Source organism: Poecilia reticulata, chromosome 17, assembly GCF_904066995.2.
Source record: "Poecilia reticulata chromosome 17, P_reticulata-male-v2, whole genome shotgun sequence".
NCBI lineage: Eukaryota > Metazoa > Chordata > Actinopteri > Cyprinodontiformes > Poeciliidae > Poecilia > Poecilia reticulata.
The window spans coordinates 24,582,350-24,609,939 of NC_088846.1; the positions used below are offsets into that span (position 1 = coordinate 24,582,350).

Below are 27,590 nucleotides of genomic sequence, written 5' to 3' on the forward strand. Positions count from 1 at the left end.
AATGAAATGGATGCTACGCCTATTACCGAACATGTTAATCCTCTTAAGAAGTTAAGAGAGGTCTTGATGACATAAGGGAGCGGCAGGAGAGCGGTGCTCTGTGGAGATGAGCAGGAAGAAATGAGGTTTGTCCTCAACAATAGCGCGTCTGCTGCCGCCTTCCTGCAGTCATTAACCTGCGATTCTCTCAGGCGGATCAGCAGACAAAGAGGAACAACACGAGCACCTTTTAAAGGGCAAATATATCCCAACCTAAAAATACTGAAAGTATGAAATATGCTTCTATAAACTATTTAAAATGCGTCAATAGGAATGCACCGATTGCAGGATCGATTACCGATCTGTACAAAGCCTGACCTGCCGATTCTGATTTGGTTTTGTCTGAAATGCTGATAAATATCGCAAGAAAGTTGCAGAGTTGGCAACAGTGGGGCGACTATTGTGAGCTGCAGACATTCAGACATGAAACCAAAGAACAAGAAGGAAGGTGACCATGTTGGTCAAACATGTAAAAAATAAACTGCAACAAACCTGTTGGATTCTTCAGAAAGCGCGATTAGAAGTTCTAAATATAATGTAAAATAAATAATAAAGCATGATGTCGCTCAGAGCAGAAAATATAGTTACACTGAATAGATCCGCCTTTATAGATCAGGCATATTGCCACTGATGCTCAATCTAGAATTTTTTAAAATATCGGGACCGATACAGATATTGGTGTCGGATCAGTGCATTTGTAATCATGAGCTGATCTTAAAAGGACAAATATATTTTAGATCCAGACAACCTACAAATACTAGAAGTAAATATTTAAAGTGAATCTAACTCCCAGATTAACTTTAATTTATCTGATAATCTGTCTAAATAATGTGCTATGGGTTCAATCTTTATGTTTCTGTGCAGATTTTGACATTTTCATGGGAATTTGTTTAGTTCTGCAGTATTTTTAGGCAAAAATATATTTATAAAAAATACAAGATTACAAATTATACATATAAATAATTAAATATTCATGTCTGAATATGCTAGAGAAACAAATACGATGTTGTTTTTTTTAGATTATTATAATTATCATGAGCTAAATAAAAATCCTGAACACACGTAAAGATGAAACCTTGTAAAAATTATGATTTGTTCACTTTAAGGTGGAACATAACACACGTTGAGGTCAACTGTTCATAAAACTGATGATTTATCTCACAGAAAACTGACCTGCAGCTTTAATTCTGCGTTTTTTATTTATTTTACTGAAAGTAGAACGAGTCAATCTGTTGGGGCAGCTGGATCTCAGAAGGAGCGCCAAACCAGAGCTGCCTAATTAACCAGCGTTTCTGGATCATCTCCTTCCCGCTGCGGCTGCTCCACGCAGCTACTCCTTAAACGGCCTCATGTTGAACCTCTTTACAAGTAAATCCGACTCTGATGGAAGATCAGAGGCGAGAAGAACTAAACTGCAAAATTTAGAAGAGTTCATGGCAAAACAGAAATCAGGAGTAGGGCTGCGACTGATGATTATTTTACCAATCAATTATTCTGACCAGTAATTGGATTTAAAAAACAGCTGAATCTGCTGATTTTACATTGAATCCCTTAAGCTTATTTTATAGAATATTAAAAATATGTTAAAAAAAAAAATGCAAATAAACAACTGAACTTCATATAATGAAGAGTTGACCCTTTTAAAGCAACTTTTAATGAAACTTTTAACATCAAGTCGCATTAAAAGTTGTGTTTAAAGTGTCATTATTTATCAAATATTTCAAAATTGACATTTTTAATGCAACTTTTAGTGGAACTTTAAATGCAAAGTTGCATTAAATTGTCATTATTTTCCAAGTAATGCAAAGTTGACACTTTTAATGCAACTTTTAGAACAACTTTGCATTAAAAGTGTCATTATTAACCAAGTAATTAAAAATGGACACATTTAATGCAACTTTAAATGAAACTTTTAATGCAACTTTTAGTGCTACTTTGCTGAACATTATTTACTGAATGAAAACAGTTGTAAAAATGTATGAAGATCCTTCATGTTTATGACATGTGAGTCTTATCCACACCCCATTCAAATAAAGTGCTACCAAATAAACATAAAACTTGATTGATTAAACTCGTTGCTGATTATTTCAATACTGAATCTTAATTAATTTGTGCCGGGCGAACAGGAAGTGCTGCTGGTCTCACCTGTCTTTGCCCGTCTCCTTCTTGAACACCATGTCGCAGTAGTTCATCCGGTCCTCTGTGGTGGCGTAGATGCGAGCGTGCGGGTAGTTCTCCGACGCCTGCCGCAGCATGTTGTACACGATGCCCTTCCCGTCCTTCCTCATGTTCCGCAGCGGCCCCCACACCACGTACACGGTGTCGTTGCCCTGGCCGAAGAAGTGCTGCGGCTTCTGCAGCAGCAGCGGCACGCTGGTGTGAGAGACGACCCTGAGCGTGGTCCGCCGCCCGACGTCGTTTTCGAACCCTCGCGTGGGAGCGTTGTTCATGCGCCAGATGCAGGGCGAGCGGTCGATCTGCGCGCCGGCAGCCTGGCCCAACATCTGACCGGAGCTGGACACGATGCTGCACAGCTCGCAGTTCAGCTTCAACGGCTGGAAAACCCCCCCCAGAAAAACGTGTTTTTAGATTATTTTCTAAAGGTTAAAGATCAGGGTCAGCTACAGAGAAGCAGCCAGCTTCCCCTCATAAAAATATATGGATTTGAAAAGTGAAAGTTTGGTGGATTTAATTTTTATAGATGATTTGCAGAGAAACCAAGTCAATAGTTCAGGCAAAAAGAAATAGACGCTCAAGTTTTGTAAGAGACAGAGTTCAGAACTGAAGGATCTGAAGGTTCAGCCAAAAATTCACATTTTTCCAGTAAGAAAACAAAAATAACTTCTTCCACTGCGTAAACCAACACAAGGCAGCATCATCATCTTGACTGACATTTCATATTGATATGTGAATATTAATTTTAAACTTTAGTTTCAAGTTCTGGACTTTGACTGGACCATTCTGACGCGTAAGTACATTTTGATCTAAGCCATACAAAAGCTTTGTCTGTATTTTAGAAAAACTTTAATTTACTATGAAACTTAATGTTGTTTTGTATTTTCATTTGTGTCTCATCCGCTCCTAAAAACAGCCCAGGCACTTAAAAAAAACAGACATATTTTGGCAATAAGTTTATGTTTTTGGTGTCTGGAAAATGACACCAAAAACTTCCCAATTGTTGAGTCACATTCAAGGGGCACTGCACCGTTACCTAGCAACCCCTGCAAAGCCCAGCCTGTTACCTAGCAACCCAAGTTAAGTTCCAGTGCGTCTGGTCAGCTAATTTTATCGTGTGTTTTCTAGCTGCAGTGGTTAGTTTAGTTTAGCTTACTTTAGTTACAGTCCACATTTAGCTGCAGCAATGCTAACGCTATTCTTACATACAACTTCATTAAATCACTAAAACAATTTTTAGAAATTAAATGAAAACAAAACAACAAAAACAAGCAAGAAATAAACAACATGGAAGACAACATAGCAGGATATATGTCATTTTGTTGCTGATTTACCATCTAGAAACCACTTGCTGAATTCTTGCTGGTTGTGTAAGAGGCTCCACTCCTGGTTATGTTTAGTTTAGTTAGAAACCACATTTAACTTAAAATAAAAACAAAACAGCTTAAACAAAAAAACAACATGGCAGGATATATGTAATTTTGTTGTTGATTTACCATCTAGAAACCACTTGCTGCATTCTTGCTGGTTGTGCAGGAGGTCCCACCTTTGCTTTTCAAAGCAGAAGTAGTAAACATTGAGTTGGGGGGTGGACAGCAGTAGCTTATTTGGATTTAAAGTGACAGGAGGCCCCAAAAAACTCAAAATAGGCAGAACTGACCTGAATAAAATCTGATTTCTGTCAACCTGCTGAAGGATGCATGACTGGCCACCTTTAATAAGCGCTTGGCCTGCAGCGGAGGGTCAAATGCCTGGCTCAAGGGCTTCTCCGCAGGCAGCTTTGTGAGCTTTATTTCAGCGTTCCCCACTGAGCTGAGCCAATCTGTGTGCGCTGAAAGGCGTGATGGAGTTATGAGGGCAGCCTGCGATGATGGATGAGCGGCTGACAGCTCAAGGCAGCTCGACGGCTGCAGAGTGACCCGGCCAGGTGCCGAGATTATTTCATAACCCTCTGATTGCATCCACAGATGAGAGGGGAGAGAGAAAAAAACAGAAGATGGAGTAATTTACAGAAGATTGATGTCTCTTGAGAAAGGAGATGTTTTTGTTTCATTTTCAGCGGCTGATCTCCTGTAAGCTCGCCGTCGAGTCGTGAGCTCAGATAAGCCAAGTGGTAATGAGAGAATCTGCTGGATTATCTACTGTGACGGTGTTTACAGCCGCTGTTCATCTTTAAATCAGTGACATTTCACTGATTCTCCATTAAGTGCATGTTAAATAAAGCGTTGGCTTCTTTGTTTTGGTGTAAGTGAGATTAATCTCATCAAAACAAACTGAGACGCAAACAGAGAAGAAGAAGAAAATGGCAGATTTTACAGACCAGGAAAATAAAACATTTATGAAACATGTCTGAGTGTCCATCCATCCAACCAACCAACCATCCATCTGTCCATCCAAATAACCATCCATCCATCCATCCATCCAACCAACCATCTGTCCATCCATCCAACCAGCAATCCAACCAGCCATCTGTTTGGCCAACCATATGTCCATCCAACCAGCCATCCAACCAACCATCTTTCCATCCAACCAGCCATCCAACCAACCATCTTTCCATCCAACCAGCCATCCAACCAACCATCTTTCCATCCAACCAACCATCCATCTAACCAACCAACCAACCAACCATCTGTTCATCCAACCATCTGTTTGGCCAACCATCCATCTAACCAACAATCCAACCATCCATCCAACCAACCATCTGTACATCCATCCAACCAACCAGCTGTTCATCCAACCAACCATCCAACCAACAATCCAACCATCCATCCAACCAACCATCTGTTCATCCAACCGTCTGTTTGGCCAACCATCCATCTAACCAACAATCCAACCAACCATCTGTTTGGCCAACCATCTGTCCATCCAACCAACCATCTGTTCATCCAACCAACCAACCATCTGTTCATTCAACCAATCATCGAACCATCCAACCAACCAACCAACCATCTGTTCATCCAACCAACCATCTGCCCATCCAACCAACCATCCATCCATTTGTTCATCCATCCATTTGTTCATCTATCCATCCATCCATTCAATCATCCATCCATTTGTTCATCCATTCAATCATCCATCCGTCCATCCATCCATTTGTTCATCTATCCATCCAGCCATCCATCCATTCAATCATCCATCCATCCAATCATCCATTTGTTCATCCATCCCTCCAATCATCCATCCATTTGTTCATCCATCTATCCAATCATCCATCCATTTGTTCATCCGTCCATTTATCCATCCATTCAATCATCCATCCATTCATTCAATCATCCATCCATTTGTTCTTCTATCCCTCCATCCATCCAACCAACCATCTGTTCATCCAACCAATCATCGAACCATCCAACCAACCATCTGTTCATCCAACCAACCATATGCCCATCCAACCAACCATCCATCCATCCATTTGTTCATCTATCCATCCATCCATTCAATCATCCATCCATTTGTTCATCCATTCAATCATCCATCTATCTGTCCGTCCATCCATCCATCCATTTGTTCATCTATCCACCCAGCCATCCATCCATTCAATCATCCATCCATCCATTTGTTCATCCATCCATCCAATCCATCCATCCAATCATCCATCCATTTGTTCATCCATCCATCCAATCATCCATCCATTTGTTCATCCGTCCATTTATCCATCCATCCATTCAATCATCCATCCATTCATTCAATCATCCATCCATGTGTTCTTCTATCCCTCCATCCATCCATCCCTCCATCCATACATCCATCCATCCGTGCCATAAAGATCATGATAATGTGCCTCATCTCTTCAGTCCTTTCATAAAAATAATTGAAAAGTCGCCTTATTTCTGCCTTCAAGTTAAACGATTGATTGAACTTCACATAAATTAGTAATTCTATATTTCTGCAATGTCCTTTAAAGGTCTTCAGATGTTCTAAAGGTCAAATACTTATAAATAAAATCCTCCTATATTTGAGCAAACTGAACAGTGTACCTACCAGTTTGTGATTGGCTGGTTGGTATCTCTCTGAATTTCTTTCCATTTAAATGATGAATGTTCTGTATTTGCATCATGACCCTTTCACAAGCCCGTTATCCTTTACCCCTTGTTAACCTATTGTGTCTTGCGTTGTCTTTTTTGAGGTCAAGATTTATACAGAAGGCGAACATTTCCAGCAAGTTTTCTGCACTTTCAGCTCTTCAGTGATAGAAAACGTGCACACATTGTTCTAAAGCTGTAAAACCCAGAGATAAGGCTCAGCAGCGTTTCACAATGTGATAAATTTAGGTTCTCTTGGGTCTCTGTTCTAATTAACTGCCTTTCCCAGGGCTGTATTTTATGAACTGTTGCACAGCCCTGCAGGAGCTGCACAGATAGACACTAAAGGAAGTCATAAAGTGCTTAATCTTTAATTAGAACTGTAAACTTTGGATTTAGGTAGAACCAACTGACAAATCGCAACTCCTTAGTTAACTTTGAAGCAATAACACACACACACACACACACAATAATTTTCTTTCTAATCATTTGTCAACTGTCACAGTATTTAGAACTGAATAAAACTTTAAAAACCTTCACTTTCAAACGAACGTCTGTGATTTCTGAGATTTAATCATCTTAATCCGAAACGACTTGAGGCTTTAGGTTGATTTGACTCAAACCTGTTCTTAAACTTTTTTTTATCAGCACATGGTTTCATATATTACATCCAGAAACCAGCAGCCAGGCCTGAAATCTGACCTGAACCTTCAGAGACATATAAAGACAATTACAAAGTTGGCCTTTTATCGCCTGAAGGACATTTTCAAGATTAAAAAAAACTAATGTCTCAGCAAGATCTAGAGCAGTGTTTTTCAACCACTGTGCCGCGGCACACTAGAGTGCCGTGAGTGATCGGCAGGTGTGCCGTGGAAATGATCCAATTTCACCTACGGTACCGTATTTTCCAGACTATAAGCTGTTACTTTTTTCCTAAGCTTTGAACCATGCAGCTTGTAGGCCGGTACAGCTTTCCTGTGGATTTTCCTTCAACCACCAGGGGGCTCTTTAGCAGGAAGTGAATCATTCTTTCAGCTAGATGCTCCATAGAGCTGCCTCTGGATATTGCAGTTCACTTACGATGTACAGTAAAGTCTGCTCCTCAAAGTTGGATCACAGCTGTTAGCTACGAAGGTGTCCCGAACCTTCAGTCGTAAGCCAACTTCAGCGGCAGCTTCGTCCAAACTATAAAAACTCCCGACGGTGAAGCTCCGAGTCCATGAGAGCCGCCAGCTGAAACACGTTCTGTCTGAGCGGCCACACGAGAACTAAAGTCAGGAGTAATAACACTATTTTCTAATGAAGTTAATGAGCTTCTGCTTATTGATAACCTGTTAGTAGGTCGCCATCTTTCTTGAAGCAAAGTATGGGTGTGACGCTAACCAACCAATTGGGGAAGTTGTAGCCTGATGACGTGCTTCTCCTCATTTGCATTTATTTTTTTCTAAGTTTGGCGGGGAAATAGAATGTGATAAATAAGAAAATAAGGAAATACTAAATGAATAAGGAAAATTGTAAAATGGGAAAATTAACAATTTTTCAAACAAATGTTAAATGAAAAATAGATAAAAGAAAAATATAAAATAAAAATAGGGATATATGAGAAATTGATTAATAAAACTGGGAAATAGAAAATCAGGTTAATGGAAAAAGGAAATTGAAAAATTGTTAAATGATGTTAATGAAAAATGGGTAAATAGATAAAGGGATAAATGAAAAATGGACAAATGAAAAAGAGAAATTGATATGAAAAATAAATGAAAAATTGGTTTAATGAAAAAGCTGTTATTTAACACATTTTTTAATTTCACTCATTTTCTTCATTTTTTGATTTATTTTACTCATTTTTTATTTACTTCACCCATTTATTTATTTATTTAATTTTGGCTGAAACGGCTCTCCATATGTGCCCTTTTTTTGTTGTTGAGCCCCTGCCCCTTTAGTGGTCTCTGCACTGCCCTGCTATGTAATAAAAGTGTGTTATTAATGGAGGGGAAAAAACTCAACCCAGATTTTAAGTAAGTTTATGGTCTGGTTCGCAGAGTATGGAGTCATTTATATATTTATTCTGTTATTTCTTATTATGTCGGTTTTGATCCTCCATAGTCAGAATGGCTGGGGATGGTGCTGGAGAATGAGAGGGGACTGGAGCTGTGGAAGAATATATAAATGAAAGAATAAAGAAATATATAAAGAATAATATATTTCTTATCAAAATATGTATGCTTTTAATTCTCATCAAAATATATATTTATTCTTTTATTTATATATTTATTATTTTATTTATTATGTCGGTTTTGGTCCTCCATAGTGAAGTACTCTGTGTGAGGATTTGGTTTTTCTGTGTCTTAATTTAGGTTTCTATGTTAAGTTGAGTTTCCATGTTGTCCCGCCCACCCCTTGATTGACTCTCTAGGAATGGTCTTGGAGAGCCAACACAGCTCCTTCATGAACTTGACGGAGCTGTTGGAAGAGGTGGAGTGGCATCGCCAGGCAGCTTTAGCTGTCATGGCTGGCAAACCCCTTTCGCCCAAGCCAGACATTTCAATCTTTCACTCTTCATCCTCTTCCACAGCTCCAGGTCCCTCTCATTCTCCAGCACCATCCCTAGCCATTCTGCCAGCCTCAGTACCCCTGGTCATGGTTTCCAAGCAGTTTGACTGTTGACAGGCTGCACAGCTGGGGGCATGGCTGGTTCCTGAACTCCATCCTGTTTTCCCCCCTCCTCCAGCCGCCGCAGTCTTCTCGCCTCCAGCCGCCGCAGTCTTCTCGCCTCCTGCCGCCGCAGTCTTCTCGCCTCCAGCCGCCGCAGTCTTCTCGCCGCCGCAGTCTTCTCGCCTCCTGCCGCCGCAGTCTTCTCGCCTCCTGCCACCGCATTCTGCCCTGTTCCGGCCCAAGTAAGTGGGTTCCAGTCTTCTCCCAGAGATTCCTCGTCTCCTCCCAGTGATTCCTCGTCTCCTCCCAGTGACTCCTCGTCTCCTCCCAGTGACTCCTTGTCTCCTACCAGTGCTCCCGGTGAGTCTCCCAGCGACTCTCCCAGTGCTCCCTTCGAGCCCAGGAGTCTGCTTGGAGTCAGGCAGACTCCGAGCTGCCTGAGCTCGTACCTGTGCAGTCTGCCGGTGCTCATGACCCATCTGCCAGTTCCTCCAGGTACTCCTGCCAGAGCGCCCAGCATCCATCTCTTCCTCTTCGTGGGTCTGTGCAGCCACCTGGCTGCCAGCCTTCGGCTCTTCGGGGGTCCAGCCTGCGCCGTTGTTGGCCTTTGGACTCGACAGGTCTGCCTCCTGTGCCGTTCCTGGACTCCAGTCTCCCCACCATCGGTCCGCCTCCTGCGTGATCCACTGGACAGTGAACGGCAGGCCTCGCCCTGACCGTGTTGATTTGTTTTCTTTTGCATAGAGTTGATTTTTGTTTTTCTTGTGTTTTTCTTTGGACTCTCACTTATCTTCTTTTTCAAATAGAAGATAAGTCTGGTGCCCCTCAACCCATCCATCCATCCATCTATCCATCCATTTTCTTCCGCTTATCCGGGGTCAGGTCGCAGGGGCAGCAGCTTCAGTAGGGAGGCCCAGACTTCCCTCTCCATGCAATATTGCAGAGTCGTATCAGCCAACACAACTCTACAACATCTACCCCCTCCTGAGACGCCAGATGGTGGACCAGAATCGCCTCAAAGTTGTATGGAAGTCATTCTCCATGGCCTCTCCAAACTCCTCCCATGCCCGAGTTTTTGCCAAAAACTCGGACATGTGTGGAGCCATGTAGCCATGGAGACTACATGAGACTACATGTGTTTTGTGGTCTCCATGGCCTCTCCTGAGTTTTTTTTTGGCGAAATCTCAGACATGGGAGGAGTTTTTTAGAGGCCATGGAGAAAGACTTCCATGCAGCTTCGAGTCAATTCGGGTCCACCATCCGGCGACTCAGGAGGGGGAAGTAGTGCAGCACCAACACTGTTTATAGTGGGGATGGTGTGCTGCTGACCTCGACTCGGGATGTTGTGGGCCGGGGGGCAGAATACTTCGAAGACCTCCTCAATCCCACCAACATGCCTTCCGTTGAGGAAACTGAGCTTGGGGACTCTGGGTTGGGCTCATCAATCTCCTGGGACGAGGCCGCTGAGGTGGTTAAAAAGCTCCTCGGTGGCAGGGCCACGGGGATGGATGAGATCCGTTCCTTAAGGCTCCAGATGTTGTAGGGTTGTGTTGGCTGATGCAACTCTGCAATATTGCATGGACATCGGGGGCAGTTCCCCTGGATTGGCAGACTGTGGTGGTGATCCTCCTGTTCAAAAGACGCCAGGATGTGCTCCAATTACAGAGGGGTCACACTCTTGAGCCTCCTTGGCAAGATCTATTTAGGTTCCTGGAGAGGAGTGTCCGTCAGATAGTTGAACCTCGGATTCAAGTTCGTCCTGGCCGTGGAATGCTGGACCAGCTCTACACCCTCAGCAAGGTCCTGGAGGATGCATGGGAGTTCGCCCAACCGGTCTACATGTGTTTTGTGGACTTGGAGAAGGCGTTCGATCACGTCCCTTGGGGAGTTCTGTGGGGGGGTCCTCTGGGAATATGGGGTACCAGGCCCTTTGATACAGCTGTCAGGTCCCTGTACGACTGGTATCCGAGTTCGGGCCGCATTGCCATTAGTAAGTTGGGTTCGTTTTCAGTGAGACTTGGACTCTGCCAAGGCTGCGTAAGGTTATTATCAGGTCATTAAGGAGCTTCCTCAAACTTTTCTTCGCCAAGAAAGAAAATGGTTAGTTTTTTCTCCTTGGTCGGAGATTTGCCAACCTATTCCCTAACTGGCGAATCCACTTAGAAACTCGCGACAGAACATTCCTGGCATTTCCACTTTCGGAATGAACTTCCTTAAAGGAAACATCCATTTCTTCAACATCCTTGCTGTCACAATGTTGTGGCTCAATTTGAGGAGGTGTCAAATTGAGGCTTAACTTGAGTTCTGAGTTTTCGTCTGAAGAAGAACACTCAGAAATTGTGTCTAAATTTGACACATAATTTTCAAGATTTAGATATCCCAGTTTGGATCTCTTCCTAGAAAAAATCCTCCTGTCAAAATTTTCTAATTCAGTGTCTTCTTCTGAGTGTAGTTCTTCTGGAGAATCCTCAGAAACATCTTCAAAATGTGCCACAACATCCTCAGCAATAATGTTTACAGAATGGACTTCCTTAGAGGAAACCTCCATATCTTCAGCGTCCATGCCATCAATATGGTCTGCGTAATCTTGAACTGTATCTTTTGAGTTTCCATCAGCAGAAGAGGTTTTTTCCACTGATGAATCCTCATAGACATGTTCAAAATTAATCGCATCTTCCTTGCTGTCACAGCTCGCTTTAACAGCCAGGTCCATTTGATCAACGTGAACAGCCACACTTTCACGATCAGTGTCTTTATCTTTTGAGTTCCCATCAACAGAAGAGGTTTCTTCCACTGATGCATCCTCATAGATATGTTCAACATTAATCACATCTTCCTTAGTGTCACAGCTCGCTACAACAGCCAGGTCCATTTGTTCAAGGGGAACATCCACACTTTCACAATCAGTGTGTGCGTCCCCAGGGCAAGTTTCTAAGTACAGTCCACAGATGCTCTCCACAGCCACGATATCTTCAGGGGTAAAATTTGTCAAATCTGTCACGACACTTGAAATGGCACTGATAAGTTTAGCGGAAGCGTCCATGTCGCTTTGGTCTTCATCAACACTTTCACAATCAGTGTCAGCATCCCCAGAGCAAGGTTCCCAGTACAGTCCACAGATGCTTTCCAAAGCGACGGTATCTTCAGGAGTAAAATTTGTCATGATATCTGAAGTGGCACTGACAACGTTGGCGGAAACGTCAATGTCACTTTGGTCTTCAGGAATCAGTTCCTCAAAACCAAAGTATCTGCACCTGCTATCCTCTTCACGTTCTTCAGCAACTTCTTCAATACGATGACCCAGTAATTTCTCAACTCCCTTTGTGACTATATAGCCAAGGCCCCAACCGATAGAAAGAATCATCTTCACAGTAAGTTGAAATGGTTTCAAAAGTCACAGTTTGAAATCGTCTCTCTGAAAGTGTCGTATCTCCAAGGAAGTTGAAAAGCAAACTGAAAATTCTTGTATTCCAAATGATAATATTCTTTTGAAGCTTTATAACATCATCGATGAGAGCATTGATGACATGATGTCAAACAACCTGTGTCAGGTTATTGTTTGTTTTAGTTGCTATGGAAACACAAGGAGTTATGTGTAAGGTGGGACTACTGGCAATTGAAAATGCATGCATAGACGTCTAAATTCGTGAATGCAAGTCAATAAATGTGCATAAATTTAAGTTTTGTATTTGTCCTGTTTTTCAACTCATACATACGTGTAAAAATCAGAGATTTTACCTATGACAACACCCATAAACAAACAAATTAATACAGGTGTTTTATAGAGTAAATATTTTTCCAGAAGTTACACACATCACATTTAGAAACTGTCTCTAAACCATCTGCTTGATCCATTTTGAACTGTCAGTGAGGAGGATCCCATTAAACATATCATGTCTTGCCTTAATTGCTTGCTCTGTTCATAAAGAAAACATTTAACATCTAATAATTAGATTTTTTTTACATTTGAACTCAGTGACAAGGTTGATGCACCAAGCAGATCATCAGCCAAATAATTTTATGTTTAATCTCACCTTATTTATTTTTGTACCTTTTCTTATTCTCTAACAGCCCCCATCTCAACCTCTTTACTGTGTGTTTATGAATCGCCCCTTTGTGAGATCGACTGTTTACTCTTACCACCGCAGCATAAAGTGACACTCTACCCAAAACATTTGCAATGGAGATTTTATCCTTGATTTTGCTTCTTTGATTGCATTGCAAGACCAGTTAATGTTCTTCTATCAGGTTAGTTGCGTTTTGTTGCCCTCTCGTAGTCATTTTTGAGTAAATTAGTTTTTTTTTCCCTTGTTGGGTTATTAAGCATGCTGCGATAAAACAAAGAAACAAAAAAAGAAAAACATAATAAAAGTAGCAGCGAGAACCTGATACCACGGTTATGAATAGTTCCCCATTTATTTTCATGAAGCCATCTCATTTGGAATAATCAGCAAATACCCGCAGCGATACTACTGCTGGGTTGATGTAAATATCCATACAGGTCAGCCTGTGTCCAGTTTGAGTGAAAAGAGGTGCGCGGGATCTGTGCTGAGGTAAACTTAATCCAGCTACTGCAGCGCGCGAGGCAACGCGCTGAGGCGCCAGCGGTGTGATTGGTCCGGCTTTAAATGCATAATCTATAAACCAGGGGTGTCAAACTCAATTTCACCGAGGGCCACTAAAGCATATTGGCCACCCTCAACGGGCCACATTGACGATACAAATCAGGAGTGCCCAGGTTCAGTCCTCCAGACTGCAACTTTAAATGCATCCCTGCTAAAACACCCCAGACAAAAGGTTGACTTCCCTAATTAGCAGCAACTCAGTTCTGTAAAGGCTGATAATGAGTCAATGATCCAGGTGTGTTAGAGAAGGAACGCATCTAAAGTTGCAGATGGTAGCTCTGGAAAACTAGTCTTGGGCAGCCCTAGCATAAATGTATGAAAATACAATGTTAAAAATAAATTAAACAACACTTCATATTGTTAAATAACGCTTTGGAGCGTCTGGCTGGTTAGCGCATTCAAAACCTTTGGTTGAAATGGCGCGTTAAATTCAAGTCTCCATTACAGACTAGATAAAACCAAAGAGAATGCATCGTTGTGTTAATCCGTTTGAGGAGCCGGGAGTTTATCTTGAGGAAATAAATGATGACGCAGAAGTTATTTAGACTGTAACATGCGCAGTCCGCTGCTCAGCCACTTCGGACGCGGCTCGGCCGCTGCAAAGAATTAAAAACCGCTGGAAGTAACTCATCCAGCGGATTTAACAAATGGAGCCTTCTTGGTGCAAGTTACCCAGGAGAGCGGCGTCCTGGAGGAGCTGCAGATGTAACATCTGTCCGTTTCAGAGAAGCGAAAACACGCAAAACGACAAAAAAAATCCTGGTAAAAGCGTACACCGGACAGCGAACAGGGTAAAACACTGACAGAAAAAGGTAAGAGTGTTTTACCCTGACAGATCCAACTGACTGATGAATTAGCGCATATTTTTCTGCAGATGGGGACCAGGAGGAAGTGCGTTCAGGCCCCAGCGGGCGAAGTGATGCTAGTTTAAGTGAAGCCGCTGTTACGTCAATCCGCGTTTCTCCATCAGATACCGTTCCCCCTGCGTCTTCTTGCCGCTCCGCCCCGCCCACGCGGCAAAATACGTGCGTGTTCGTGCTGAGCAATGAGAAAGCTCGCACGTAGGGAACTACGGACACCGTGAAAGCTCAAACAATATGTTTCGGCAAAGTTGTCACTTTTTTCACGTTTTAGCGGGAAACTAATAATAACAACAATAACAACAATAATAATAATAATAATAGTGATGATAAATACATATATGTCACATGTATATTATAATTACTATAAATGTATATATATGTTTAGTTATATATACATATATATATTTATGAAATAAAAACAGGGCAATGTATTTTAATGCTCGATATTACCTATCAGATATCGTTCCCCTTGTTTTACAGTGGGGGAACGGTATCTGATGGGCGAAATATGGCCATCAGATACCATTCCCCCACTGTAAAACAAGGGGAACGGTCTGCACTGTATCTCCGCACTGTATAACATACGGTATCTATAATATATGTGACATATATGTATTTATCATTACTATTATTTTTTATTATTATTGTTATTAGTATTATTACCATTTGTTTCCCGCAAAAACGTGAAGAAAGTGACAACTTTGCCGAAACATGTTGTTTGAGCTTTCACGGTGTCCGTAGTTCCCTACGCGCGTGTTTTCTCAGTGCTCAGCACGAGCACGCGCGTATTTTGCCGCGTGGGCGGGGCGGAGCGGCAAGAAGACACAGGGGGAACCGTATCTGATAGGGAAACGCGGATTGACGTAACACCACTTAATTTAATTTATTAAAAGTTATTGAGGCCTCAGTCAGAAGTTTTTGTCACTACGGAGAAAAATGTAAATGCATTTATCTGCTTAATTTGTGATGGGATCTGGATTCACGGTGAATATTAACTAAACGCATAAAATGCGGCTAAATAGCCGATGTTAATATGATTGTAATTTCACGGACAAAAATAGTACATGAACGATTTTTTTTATGTTGTCGGTCAAGATAACGAATAACAAAAAAAGTCTAGCGCCACCTGCCGCCCTGACACCAACTCACACACATCTTCATTCACAGTCTTACTTGTAAATCGATGTTTCTTTTCTTGGACATTTTGACGTTAGCTTGTCGATGTCTCAGTTTTATTCGCTGGTCAAATCAATAAGCAGCTTGAGGTGACTCTGCTGCTCTCTAGTGGCGAGAAGCCGTAATGTTGGCTGGTAACAATCGGAATGCATTATGGGAGATGTAGTTTGTAGTCAATTCGTGCTGAAAACATATTTTAAGTGAATCATGGGCCTATAAAACGCTGGGTGAGGGTGGGAGGAGAGGGGGGGGGGCACATAAAATGACATGGCGGTCCACGAGTTTGACACGTGTGCTATAAATCTATCTACTGTCTTTTAGGAATAAATCTGCTCCGCCAGTGAAGCGCTCAGAACAACGGAGACAAAGAAAATGCGTTTTTTTTTTAAATTATTATTTTCCTAAAAACATAAACAAAAAATAATTACCATGATAGATATAATGTATGTAATAAAAGTGTGTCATTAATGAAGGGGAAAAAACTCAATCCAAACTTTAAGTTTAGGGTCTGCAAACCAGAGTATGCAGTTATTTTTTTTTCCCCAATTATTGAATGAAAAAACAAAACTAACTTCAGTTAAGTAAAATAAAATTGTAATCAAAACTTTTGGAATTGCAATGATTCCTTTTTAAAAAATAGAACGTTTTGTTTAAAAAACTTTTTTTAAAATTTAACTCATTTTTGTCTTGTGAACTTAAAAAGTTATCTGCCAAACATAAACTTTTATTTGTACACATCAGAAATCTTTTGTTGCGATTTTAGGCCCTGCCCACGACGTCATGTGAGAATTACAAGCAAAACTTTGAGTCACAAACAAAAACTTAGAATAGCAAGAAAAGATTTCTGACATGCGCAAATAAGTTTGTTTTGCAAAAAAAAAATTTAACTTCATGAGTCAAAAATGTCTGATTTTAATTTTTTAAAAGTTTTTTTTAAAGCAAAACTCAGAAGGCCATTGTGCCCTTGTTTATATTTTTAATAGTGTAATTCTGTAAAGACAAAATATGTCTGGTGGTCCAGCTCTGATTTACATATCCTGCTAAATTGCAGGTTTGAATATTGCAATACTTTCCTATAGCAAAATAGATCTGCAGAAAGAAATAACTAATAAAATATCTTACATAGATATAGTGTTATGCTCTATATAGAGATTTTCCTTAGCTTTGATTGTATATGTCACATTTTTGTAATTTATCATTGTTTATTAAACTCTGAAAGCTGAGAGGCTTTGTTAACATTCTGTCCTAGAATGCGGTTAGATGGGCCCTTTTTGTTGTTGAGCACCTGCCCCTTAGTGGTCTCTGCACGGCCCTGTATATATGTAATATAGGCGGCTATAGAATATCTTTGTTTACATTTTTGGTTGATGGTGTGCCTCGTGATTTTTTCAAATTAAAACAATGTACCTTCACTCAAAACAGGTTGAAAAACACTGTTCTAGAAAAACTCATCCAAGGCATTTTTCTTTGCTAAAAGTGAAACAATCTGCCAGTGGAACTGGCACATTTTCATTAATATTAAGGAATTACTGACTTGAAACAAGCTTCTTTATCCTGCTGAAAAGTTACGTCTCAGTTAGTTTTCTCTTATGTGAAGTTTACTGACATATTTACACTACAAATTAAACCAGAGATTTTGGTAAGATTTTTTGTTTTTGAAGTGTAGCATCACTTAAACCCAATGTTTTTGACAATTTTTGTGAAAAAATTGCAATGAACTTCAAATTGTGCATTAGCACAAATAAAAGGAGGGGAAACTGTGGATTTTGCATGAATTTTTCAGATTACAGAATTGCAATAATGTTTTGGAACTTAATTTAATGCACAGCCAGTTAACATTTGTTAATAAATGGAGAACCAACCAACATTTAGCTTTATACTTTTAATATCGGAGCAACAGAGAAACTCCTGTTAGTTTACTTAGTAACCCAGAACAAGAACCAAACCTGGAGAACCAACATTTAGCTTTATACAAATCTAGAACTCAACCAAGAACAACTGGAACCAACACTTAGTTTTATACTTAACCAACAGTTAGCTTTATATTTAACCAACATTTAGCTTTATATTTAACAAACAGTTAGCTTTATATTTAGCCAACATTTAGCTTTATATTTAATCAACATTTAGCTTTATACTTAAACAGTTAGCTTTATATTTAACCAACAGTTAGCTTTATATTTAACCAACATTTAGCTTTATATTTAACAAACAGTTAGCTTTATATTTAGCCAACATTTAGCTTTATATTTAATCAACATTTAGCTTTATACTTAAACATTTAGCTTTATATTTAACCAACATTTAGCTTTATATTTAACCAACATTTAGCTTTATATTTAACCAACATTTAGCTTTATATTTAACCAACATTTAGCTTTATATTTAACCAACATTTAGCTTTATATTTAACCAACATTTAGCTTTATATTTAACCAACATTTAGCTTTATATTTAACCAACATTTAGCTTTATATTTAACCAACATTTAGCTTTATAGTTAACAGTTGGCTTTATATTTAACCAACATTTAGCTTTATATTTAACAAACATTTAGCTTTATATTTAACCAACATCTAGCTTTATATTTAGCCAACATTTAGCTTTATACTTAACCAACATTTAGCTTTATATGTCTCTAATCACAAACAAACAAACTTAAGATAAAGAGAAACCCTCAGTAGTTTTATACATGGGAACCAACCTTTAGTTTTTGTACTTTTAAGCTTTCTGTCTTTCTTTTGGTTTTTGTGTTTTGTTTGTATTTCCTTCTAATTCATATATAAATTAAATTATCTTACCCACAAGTGGCTGTACATTTTTAACTTTGAAGAAATTAGATAACTAATAATTTTGATAATCCAAACTTGAACAGAGAAAGTTTTATTTTTATAAAGTGTGTGTAAACATCTGGCTTCATCTGGAAAAGCTGGTCTAATGAGAACAAATCCTGGAATCTAGTTACCAACAAATCTTTGTGATTCAATAAAATGTAAAGTACCAGTAATCACAACAAAGGGCATTTTTATAATCCCACTAATCCCAGCACTCAGCAGAGCCTCTGATGTGAAGGAATGAGTGTGGTAAATATGAAGAGGGTTATTTAAAAATAAAAGCTGCAGACGCAGCCGTCGTTAAATTAAAGCGCTGGGCTGTGAACTTAACCTTGACGTTCGTTAAGTCGCTTTAAACTCTATTAATTAATAAGCAATAATGATTGCATTAACAAGCTGCAAATCGCAGCGTCTCTGTGGGAATTTAAAATCCTTCTTCCAAAAATAAAGTCTGCCGTCAAATAATTATTTTTAGTGCTTATTTCTTTCTGCACAAATAAATCTTCCAAATTAAGGTGGATAAAATAAAAGGGGCAAAAAAAAAAGCAAATCCTTGAAACAATTTGGGTGAAAAATACCAGCTGAATCTTCCACAAAACCTCAATTTAAATGAAAAGTGAGTTAATAGATCAGACGCATCTCTAGCTAAACAATCTTGTTTTTAATGGTCTGGTCAAAGGCGGACAAAATAAAATCAAGCAAGAAATGCTGAGAAATGCAATTAAAACCGACTTCTGATTAAACATCAAAATGCAGGTCATAAAATCTGCAACTTGCAAAACCCAACAACTTTAATTAACTAATAACTGAGACTGAAAGTAAATTGATCAGGAGCTAATAAAACAGCTGGTCCTTTCATTTTAATCTCAGAGGTCTTTAAACATTCAGAAGCCCTGATTTTAATTCAACTCACAGAGAAAAGACGTCGAGTCTCTCCACTAATTGATTAATAAATAATTACTTTGCTAATTAGGAGAACAAGTTTGGATTGGGCAATCCAGTTTAGTCACTCTCTTGCATGAATTACTAGCATTAAAGACGACAGAAGCAAAATCTGAAAATATCTGAGCAGATGCTTCTATTAAACGGGATCAAATCTAAAGATTTCTTCTTAAAGCTGCAGTATGTAACTTTTGTAAAACAAATTCTGTTTTACATATTTGCTGTAGTACATCACTATGTCATGAGGCAGATGATCTGTGTAAAAATGGAGCCTTCTGCCAGTGCTCCCAGTGCCAACAAGAAACAACCAATCAGAGCAAGGAGGCGGGTCTTAGCGCTGACAATCACTCTCCTCCGTTTCTCTCTGCTGTTCCTGATGGCCCAGAATGCTGTGAATGCTAAGGCTAGTTAGCCTGGCCACTGAGGACAGAGGATAAACAGTTTTTCTGTAACTGTAAGTCGTTTCTCTGCCATCAGCACATTTAGCAGCGAGTACACGAGGATGATTGACAGCACTAAGACCCGCCTCCTGACTCTCATTGGTTGTTTTTGGTCAGAAGTAATGCATTTCTACCAACAGCAATAGTAGCTCAGGAAAGAGGTGGAACAGATTGATCTTTTCACAGGTTATCCGTCTCATATTACACTGTAATGATGTGGTGAAAATTTTAACAAACACATAAAAAACATATTTTTAACAAAAGTTGCATACTGCAGCTTTAACAGGAAGCATGCAGAAGAACTTTGTTTAACATTTCAGTCATTTGCCAAAGCGAACGGACAAAAACCAGGATGGAAATGTTTCTGCTCGGCGTGTGACGGACCGGAGGGCATGAATGCAAAGTGCTGCAAGACAAATGTTTTGTATTTCTCAGAGAGAGCAGAACAGGAACAATAAATCACACCTGCAGACAGACTCAATCAAATGAGGAAAATAAGGCCGGGAGCTAAGGCAGCTTCCGCTTCTGCCAGGTTATGCATAATACATGCTAGGGAAATGACACCGTTCGGTGGATCAGGTAACAGCGTCAAACAGAAACACCTCTGCCTCTCCAGGCTGGTTTGTTGCTAAAGCCCATCGCTTCCCGTTCAAGTTCACAGCAAAGAACAAGTTGGAGTAGAGCAAGAGAAGCAAACGGAGGCGTAATTCTGCAGAGGCTGCCTTTCTTTCTTTTCCAATGACTTCCCTAAATCTCCACAGGGAGAGGCCGGTGATTTAAGCAGGCTCGTCTGAAGGCTGGAGGAGGCGCAGACGTAGAGATTGGTGTAATGCATGATTGCCTCTGGGCCCGTGTTTTGTGGATGAAAGTCTCCAGAGGCAGAGGAAGATGCTGCGCATTAATCTGCCAATATCAACCCTTTTTTTCCCTCCACCCCAAACGCGAGACATCCACTTCTCACGAAGGACGAAGCGTCTTCTGCAACCTTCATCTCTTTTATCCTCATCCTCCTTCACCTTTTGCTGCACAGAGCTTTTATTTATTTGTGTGGCTATTTAACACCTAGAACACTAAGAAAGGATTTGATGGTTCAGTTTACATAAATCGCAATGAAAAGATAATAAGAAGCAGTTTGAAGGCAGTCAAGGCTGTTTGTGTTTACAAAGAAATGTGGCCAGAGTTCAGTAAAAGTACTTTTAGGAGTATTTTTATTACGCTGTACTTTTTACTTTTACTTTTGTAATTTTATTATAAAGTATCAATACTTTTACTTTAAAATTTCTGGATTTTATACCCATTGAATGAAATTCAAACGTGTTTTAACCAAACATTCACCAGACACAGACCTGCAGTTTTCATTAAAGTTTCATAAGTTTGAACTGGAAAACTGTCATGTTGCCTGATTTTGTTGTTTTTAATTATTTGTATGAATTGTTGTCAATTTTGTCCTTAAAATACCAACATTTACACTTAACTTTATATTTTGGTCCGTCTGATTATGTAATTTTTAAATAATAAGTGATTGACGATTTGATCTGTTACTCAGTACTTCAGTCGACTTTTTACCAAATACTTTTTTACTCTTACTTGAGTAATTTCTTGGACGGCTACTTTTGACTTTTACTTGAGTAAAACCTCTGGGTACCTCTCCATTCGGCACACATATGGCATCAAGAGAGACATTTTGGGATCCTGCTGCACAGTTACAGTGAATTAAGAAAATATCTGAGATGTGGTGATAAGTTAATGTCAATAGATGCTTGAAGAATAAGAAATCAAATGTTATGATGCAAGAGATTAGAGAAATATAAAAGAGCTTCCAATAAAAATAAGGTGATTTCGTTTTATTGTAAAGTAATAAAATCCAAAGTATCGGGGGGGAAAAAAACCAGCAAAGAAATCCTGTTAAAGTTTGAGACCTAAAACCCAAAGCTCCAGTAATCCTGCTCTGAAACATCCTCGAGTCACGCTGAGCGTCTCATTTTCCTTCATCTTTAAAATGTGTGACGCCGTCATCCTTTCCAACGTCTCGTTTTCCCTCCATATATTTATAACTTCTGCTGAAACACAGTTAATAAATCTGCCTCAGCATCTTGGCGCCACAAATGAAGAAATGCAAAAGGCAGAAGCTGCAGTAGCGTAATCTTACTCTGAAAATATCAGAACAAAACTTATTCTATTCTTTTCTGTGCATTCCTAAGTCACACATTAGGAAAATACCTTTATGAAATAACCATGTTTATTAATACAAAATAAACAGTGGCATGTATAAAATGTTGAGTAATTATGCTCACAGTTGATGAATGAACAAGAACTGGTTCTTCCTGTTGCTGTGCGTTTGGTTCAAAATGTTGAAGCGGTGAACTATAAACATGAATCGATTCAGTTTTTATGTGAACTGAAGATTTTGAATCAGAAAAATAAAACTAAAAGTGAGAAAAGGAAGCAGCCTGTGCAACTGTTTGTCATTCAGAAAGCAGCTCCAAAGGCCATTTTACTCAAAACGGGGACATAATTTACAAAATGGGCATCAAGCTGAACTGGAGATTGGAAACAAGATTGCTGTCTGGACTAAAATAAGTCAAAAGTTTCAAATCTGCTCTCGAGAAACGTCATGTTGAGATTAATGTGCTTAAACTGATGCAATGGAGGAGAATTTGTGGAAATGGGACGGACAAACTGTGGCTCTGAGAAGACCTCTTAATAGTGGGGTTAATTTCCATAAAAGGCTTCTGGTGGAAACACATTAACCTTTACTTGGCGTGATGGACGCCTCACACATCATGCCTACATCCCTCACAGTGCAAGACGAAAATTTAACGGTCAAAAATGACAAAAAGACATTTTAAAAATAAATCTGCTCAATAGAAACACGCCAATTTAGAAAAAAATCTGTTTAGGTTTTTATTTTTGCATTAACAGGATGTTACTACTGGCAGAAACTACAAAGAAGAAAAGAACAGGAAGGTTTAGGATGATGATGTTTTTTAATTATTTATCACATGAACAAACTTATTCATGTGAAATTTTAATTCAGATTTTTGTATTTAAAGGAAACATCGTAATTACAAAATTGTATTTTTCAGCATTTTAATACTGACAAAGTATGAAACTGATTAAGAATGTTTGACACCTAGTAGTCTGGTAGACTACTGCATCATTTGTTACATTTTCAGCTGCTGCGGTTCTCTTTGTGTCAAACAAACCAAATCCTTTGAGAAACCTGTTCCCTTCTTCACCTGCGGGGGCGCTGCACCAAGAACCTCTGAAGGAAACAACATGAAACCCTCTGAAGAAGACATGAGCACAACTTTGTTCACAAAATGTAAACAAAAATGGAACAGCGTATTTTAGCAGTTGTAGGTTTTTGCTTTTGTTTTTGGTTTTAAAAGAAAAAGTGCTGGACTGTCGCATTTGTTTTGGTTGTATTTACCCAGAATGCACTGTGATTTATTCCACTTCCTGCTTTTGGAGCAGTCTCAGGTATTTGCATTTACATATGCATCCAAACCGCATCAGAGGTCACTTCAGCCGGACAAAAACGCAGGTTTTTAGTTGGATCAGAGTTCACTTTTTTTGATTTGCATCAGTTTGATCAGCTTTCACAAACGAACTGAACTTTCCAGATAAAATAACTAAAGTTAGATTAAAGCGGATTAAACAGGGCTGGTGTGAATGAACACTAAATGTGGAAAAAAAAAAATTTCAGCTGTTGATTCTCATCGCGTATGTCGTCTCTCACCTCCTGTTTTGGGATGCTGACGTAGCCCAGGTGAGGCTTGAAAGCCTTGTATGACTGCTTGGAGAACATCCAGTGGTTGCCGAACGTCTGACCGAACACAGGCTGCAGGAGGAAGTACGGCTTCTGCGAGAAGTTCACCACAACCACAAAGAGCGAAACCACCACGATCAGGCTGGTGGCGATGAGAGACTTCCTCTGTGGAGAGAAAGGAAGCAATAAGCAAAACCTGGAGCTAATATTTCACAATATTTGACTGGCTGTAAATCCAAACGTTGACATAGAAGGAAACATCTGAGGCCAGACTGTGGAGCTGTAAAACCAGGGTTTCTGCAGGTTTCACCAACTCAACTTTAAGACTTTTTAAGACCTTTATAAGACCATTATGAACAGAATTAATAAATAAATCATATGGGCTCACAGCTCAATAGTGAAGACAAACATCATTCAACCAACTGGATGGATGTAAAAAAGCTAACCAGCTAGCAATGGGCTATTAGCAGCTAGCTACCAAGACCTGCAACCGCCTCGGGTCACAGAAAGCAACTCAAACTTTTGTGTAGCAGCAAAGTAACATGAGAAAAAAGAAAATTACATATAATATACGAGTTAAAAATTTAACACCTGTGATTACCACATTAAGAACAACTTTTAAAATAAATGAAAGATATTTTAAGGTCTTCATTGTAGATATATGAAATTAAGACTTTTTAATGGTGTGCAGACACTTTGTAAAGTTTTTAATTTTGAAAAACAAAACAGGATTTTTTTCATGCAGGAAAGCAAAACCCGGTGATGGATTTTGGCACATGGGCAGTTGCCCAGGGCAGCATTATAAAAGGGGGGCGCATGAACAAAGAAATACAAATATATATGTTAAAAAGCGTTTTATTGCTTCATGAATGTGAAGTGAAGTCATTGGAGGAGTTCAGCAAACGAGATTATAACATGTCTGAACATTTGGCTAAAATATGGCGGCTAAATTCGCAGATTTGTACTCAATATTAATGAAGGAATGGAAATTGTTCCATGAATTGTCTGTTGGTTTGTAGTTTGTTTTGTTTGGTTTTAGTGAGATCTGAAAAATAAAACATGTATGTAATTAAATCAGACTTCAACCTGTCCAGGTGGAAATTAGCATTTTTTGCTAAACCTGGTGCCGCGCACCTCTCCCTCTAAAGGGTTAATGAAATGTTGCACATTGCCTCTGTATACATAAATAAACAAACAGTACAAGCAGGAGAAATCTAATTTACTTCTCTTAATTGGTTGGTGGCCTGCAGAAATAGGGTCTTGTCTCCCTGAGACATTTCACAGCCACTTTTTATTTTTAAATGTCAGCCATTAGATACCAAAGAAAATTCTTTATCAAAAGAAAAACGTGGTCCATTCAAAGTCTGCAGAGCAAATACTTTAATTTCACCATCTAAAGATGCAAAGTCTTAATTACCTTTTAAAGCTGAAGCTCATTTGGGACAAATTACGAGTCTTGAAAGCGGATCTGAGCAGAGCCACATCAAAAATGTCTGAGAAGAAGCGAGCTTTGCTCCCCATGAGGAGAAGTTTTCAAAGCAGCAGAGGGACTTTGAAGAAAGTGTTAAATTCAATCTTTGCCTTTTTGATTCAAGGCTAATGACTCAGAGTAACATCTTCCCTTAAGATCCAAGTGTACGAAAGTCTCTCCTCCTCCTTCTACAGTCAATTTGCAGAGATTACCTCTTAATCTCCGCTCACTGAAGCGCAGCATTTCATCCCGGATGTGAGGCAGAAGATATACTTTTAAAAAGCCAGCTCAGCTTTTTCAAATGTTTTATAGGTGTGTGTGTGTGTGTGTGTGTGTGTGTGTGTGTGTGTGTGTGTGTGTGTTCATGTGTAACTATCCAACAGGGGACATGCGTGTCATTTTACACTGACCAACAGGGGACTCACCGTTGAAGAGGGGACATTTTGTAGGTCCCCTCTTGGAAATGACCCTGTTTTAGGGTCAGGGGTTGCAGTTAGGACTAAGGTGTGAATTGACTTTTGGTTAGGGTTAGGAAAAGGGTTAGGTATGTGATGGTTAGGGTTAGGAAAAGGGTTAGGGTTAGGCTGTAGAAATGAATGGAAGTCAATGGAATGTCCCCTGTTGGATAGTAGCGTACGACTGTGTGTGTGTGTGTGTGTGTGTGTGTGTGTGTGTGTGTGATGGAAAAGTAACGAGTGGATGCTGGTCCACCAGCTGAAGTAGATACGAATTCACATCATCTATTAAATAAAATCCGCAGAGACAAACCAACAATGGAGTCCCTTCAGGAAGATCAATGGGACTGAAATAAAACACCGAAAAGGTCGACTCGTTCAAATACAGCCACGGTAAGAAAGAAAAGTACATTTACTTTCTATTCTGGGTTTTATCAGGAAAGACTACAATGTTCTGGTCTTTAAGAAACTCACAAAACAAACATCAGATTTCACACGAGCTGCGTTTTCATTCACCATATAACTGAAAATTATAAATTCACTTAATGGAAATGCCACTGGGCTGCACAGTGGTGCAGTTGGTAGAGCTGTTCCCTTGCAGCAAGAAGGTTCTGGGTTCGATTCCCGGCCCCGGTCTTTCTGCATGGAGTTTGCATGTTCTCCCTGTGCATGGTGGGTTTTCTCCGGGTACTCCGGTTTCCTCCCACAGTCCAAAAACATGACTGTCAGGTTAATTGGTCTCTCCAAATTGCCCCTAGTGTGAGTGTGTGTGCGCCTGGTTGTTTGTCCTGTGTGTCTCTGTGTTGCCATGCGACAGACTGGCGACCTGTCCAGGGTGACCCCGTCTCTCGCCCGGAACGTTAGCTGGAGAGGCACCAGCAACCCTCCCGACCCCACTGAGGGACAAGGGTTTAAGAAAATGCCACTTTTGAATAATGTCAAAGTTTTTGCATTAGAATAGGGTGTTTTTCTTTCCCCCCAACAATCAGAAGTTACTACTGGCAGAAACTACAAAGAAGACGACAGGAAGTGGTAGAAGGATGAAGGCATGTCATGTTTTTCAATGATTTGTCGTGAGAACAAACTTAATCATGTGTGAATTTAATTGTGGAAACACCGCAATTGTAAAATTGTGTTTTTTCAAATTTTGTGGAACATCAACAAAGTTTTGCAATATTTGCATTGGAAACTCAGCCACAGCTTTTATTTTAGTGCATAAAATAAAAGATTAAATGGGGGGGGGGGGGATCAAAACTTTGCAGGATTACATAGTTTCCTCATCTCTTTGTTTAGTTTTATTGATGTTTGCAGATATTGGTAAAAGTAGTTTTAACCAATTTGAAAGTTTAGCAACCAAAGTCCAAAAAGAAAAGCTTAAAAGAAGGTATGAAAAAACTACTAATAAAGACCACTTTAAAGGTTTACAAGAAACTTTCATTTCAAACCTTTGCACATCACTGGCATTTGGCTCCAACAACAATAAAGCAAAATGGAGGCCAAACTGAAATACAGGCTTCCCCCATATGAATAAAACTTCTGCACCTGTTATATAAGAAGTTCTTTACTTTTCCATATTTTCTCCATGTTTCCTCAGCTGACTCACCCAAGGGATCTGCATTGCAGTGCCACAGCAGAAATAAAACTCGCTACAAATTCAAGGTCCAGAGCTTCATAATATAGACCTGAACCGACTTGTTATTGCAGCACAGCGACTGACCAGAGGGACAAACTGGCAGTAACATCTAAATGTACCTGGGCAAACTCCAGGTGTTTTGCTAAAGGATTACGAACCATGTTCACTTTGCATAATCTGCTTCCTCTCAGCATTTCTCCAAATACACCAGCAGCTGGGGTGTTACAGATGGCAGAATCTGGAGGTAATGGGTATTATGGTCCAGCAGAAAGAGCCGAGAGTGATGAATAATGAATAAGTGATGCAGGAGGAAAGGTTTCACAGAGGAGAAAGCAGGACTGGAGATCAACGCGCAGAACACGCGAGAAATCAAGATATGGTAAAATAAATAAATAGATGATCTGATTGCTACAACATCTCAGAGCCTGAGGCTGATGACGCGAGATGTTTCTTTTTAACTCGCGTTTACTGCAGGAAACTGCTAATCCAAA

General features: G+C 39.7%; 1 protein-coding gene across 1 annotated transcript in view; it reads right to left on the reverse strand.

Annotated features, from left to right (window-relative positions):
* st6galnac3 (ST6 (alpha-N-acetyl-neuraminyl-2,3-beta-galactosyl-1,3)-N-acetylgalactosaminide alpha-2,6-sialyltransferase 3) overlaps nucleotides 1-27,590 on the reverse strand; it is a 114,010-nt gene that overhangs the window by 59,656 nt on the left and 26,764 nt on the right. Inside the window, exons 2-3 of the mRNA XM_081597902.1 lie at nucleotides 23,511-23,705; nucleotides 2,185-2,594 (exon numbers count right to left, since the gene is read on the reverse strand). Of these exons, the coding sequence (XP_081454028.1) occupies nucleotides 2,185-2,594; nucleotides 23,511-23,705 (605 nt within the window). The remainder of the gene's footprint in view (nucleotides 1-2,184; nucleotides 2,595-23,510; nucleotides 23,706-27,590) is intronic.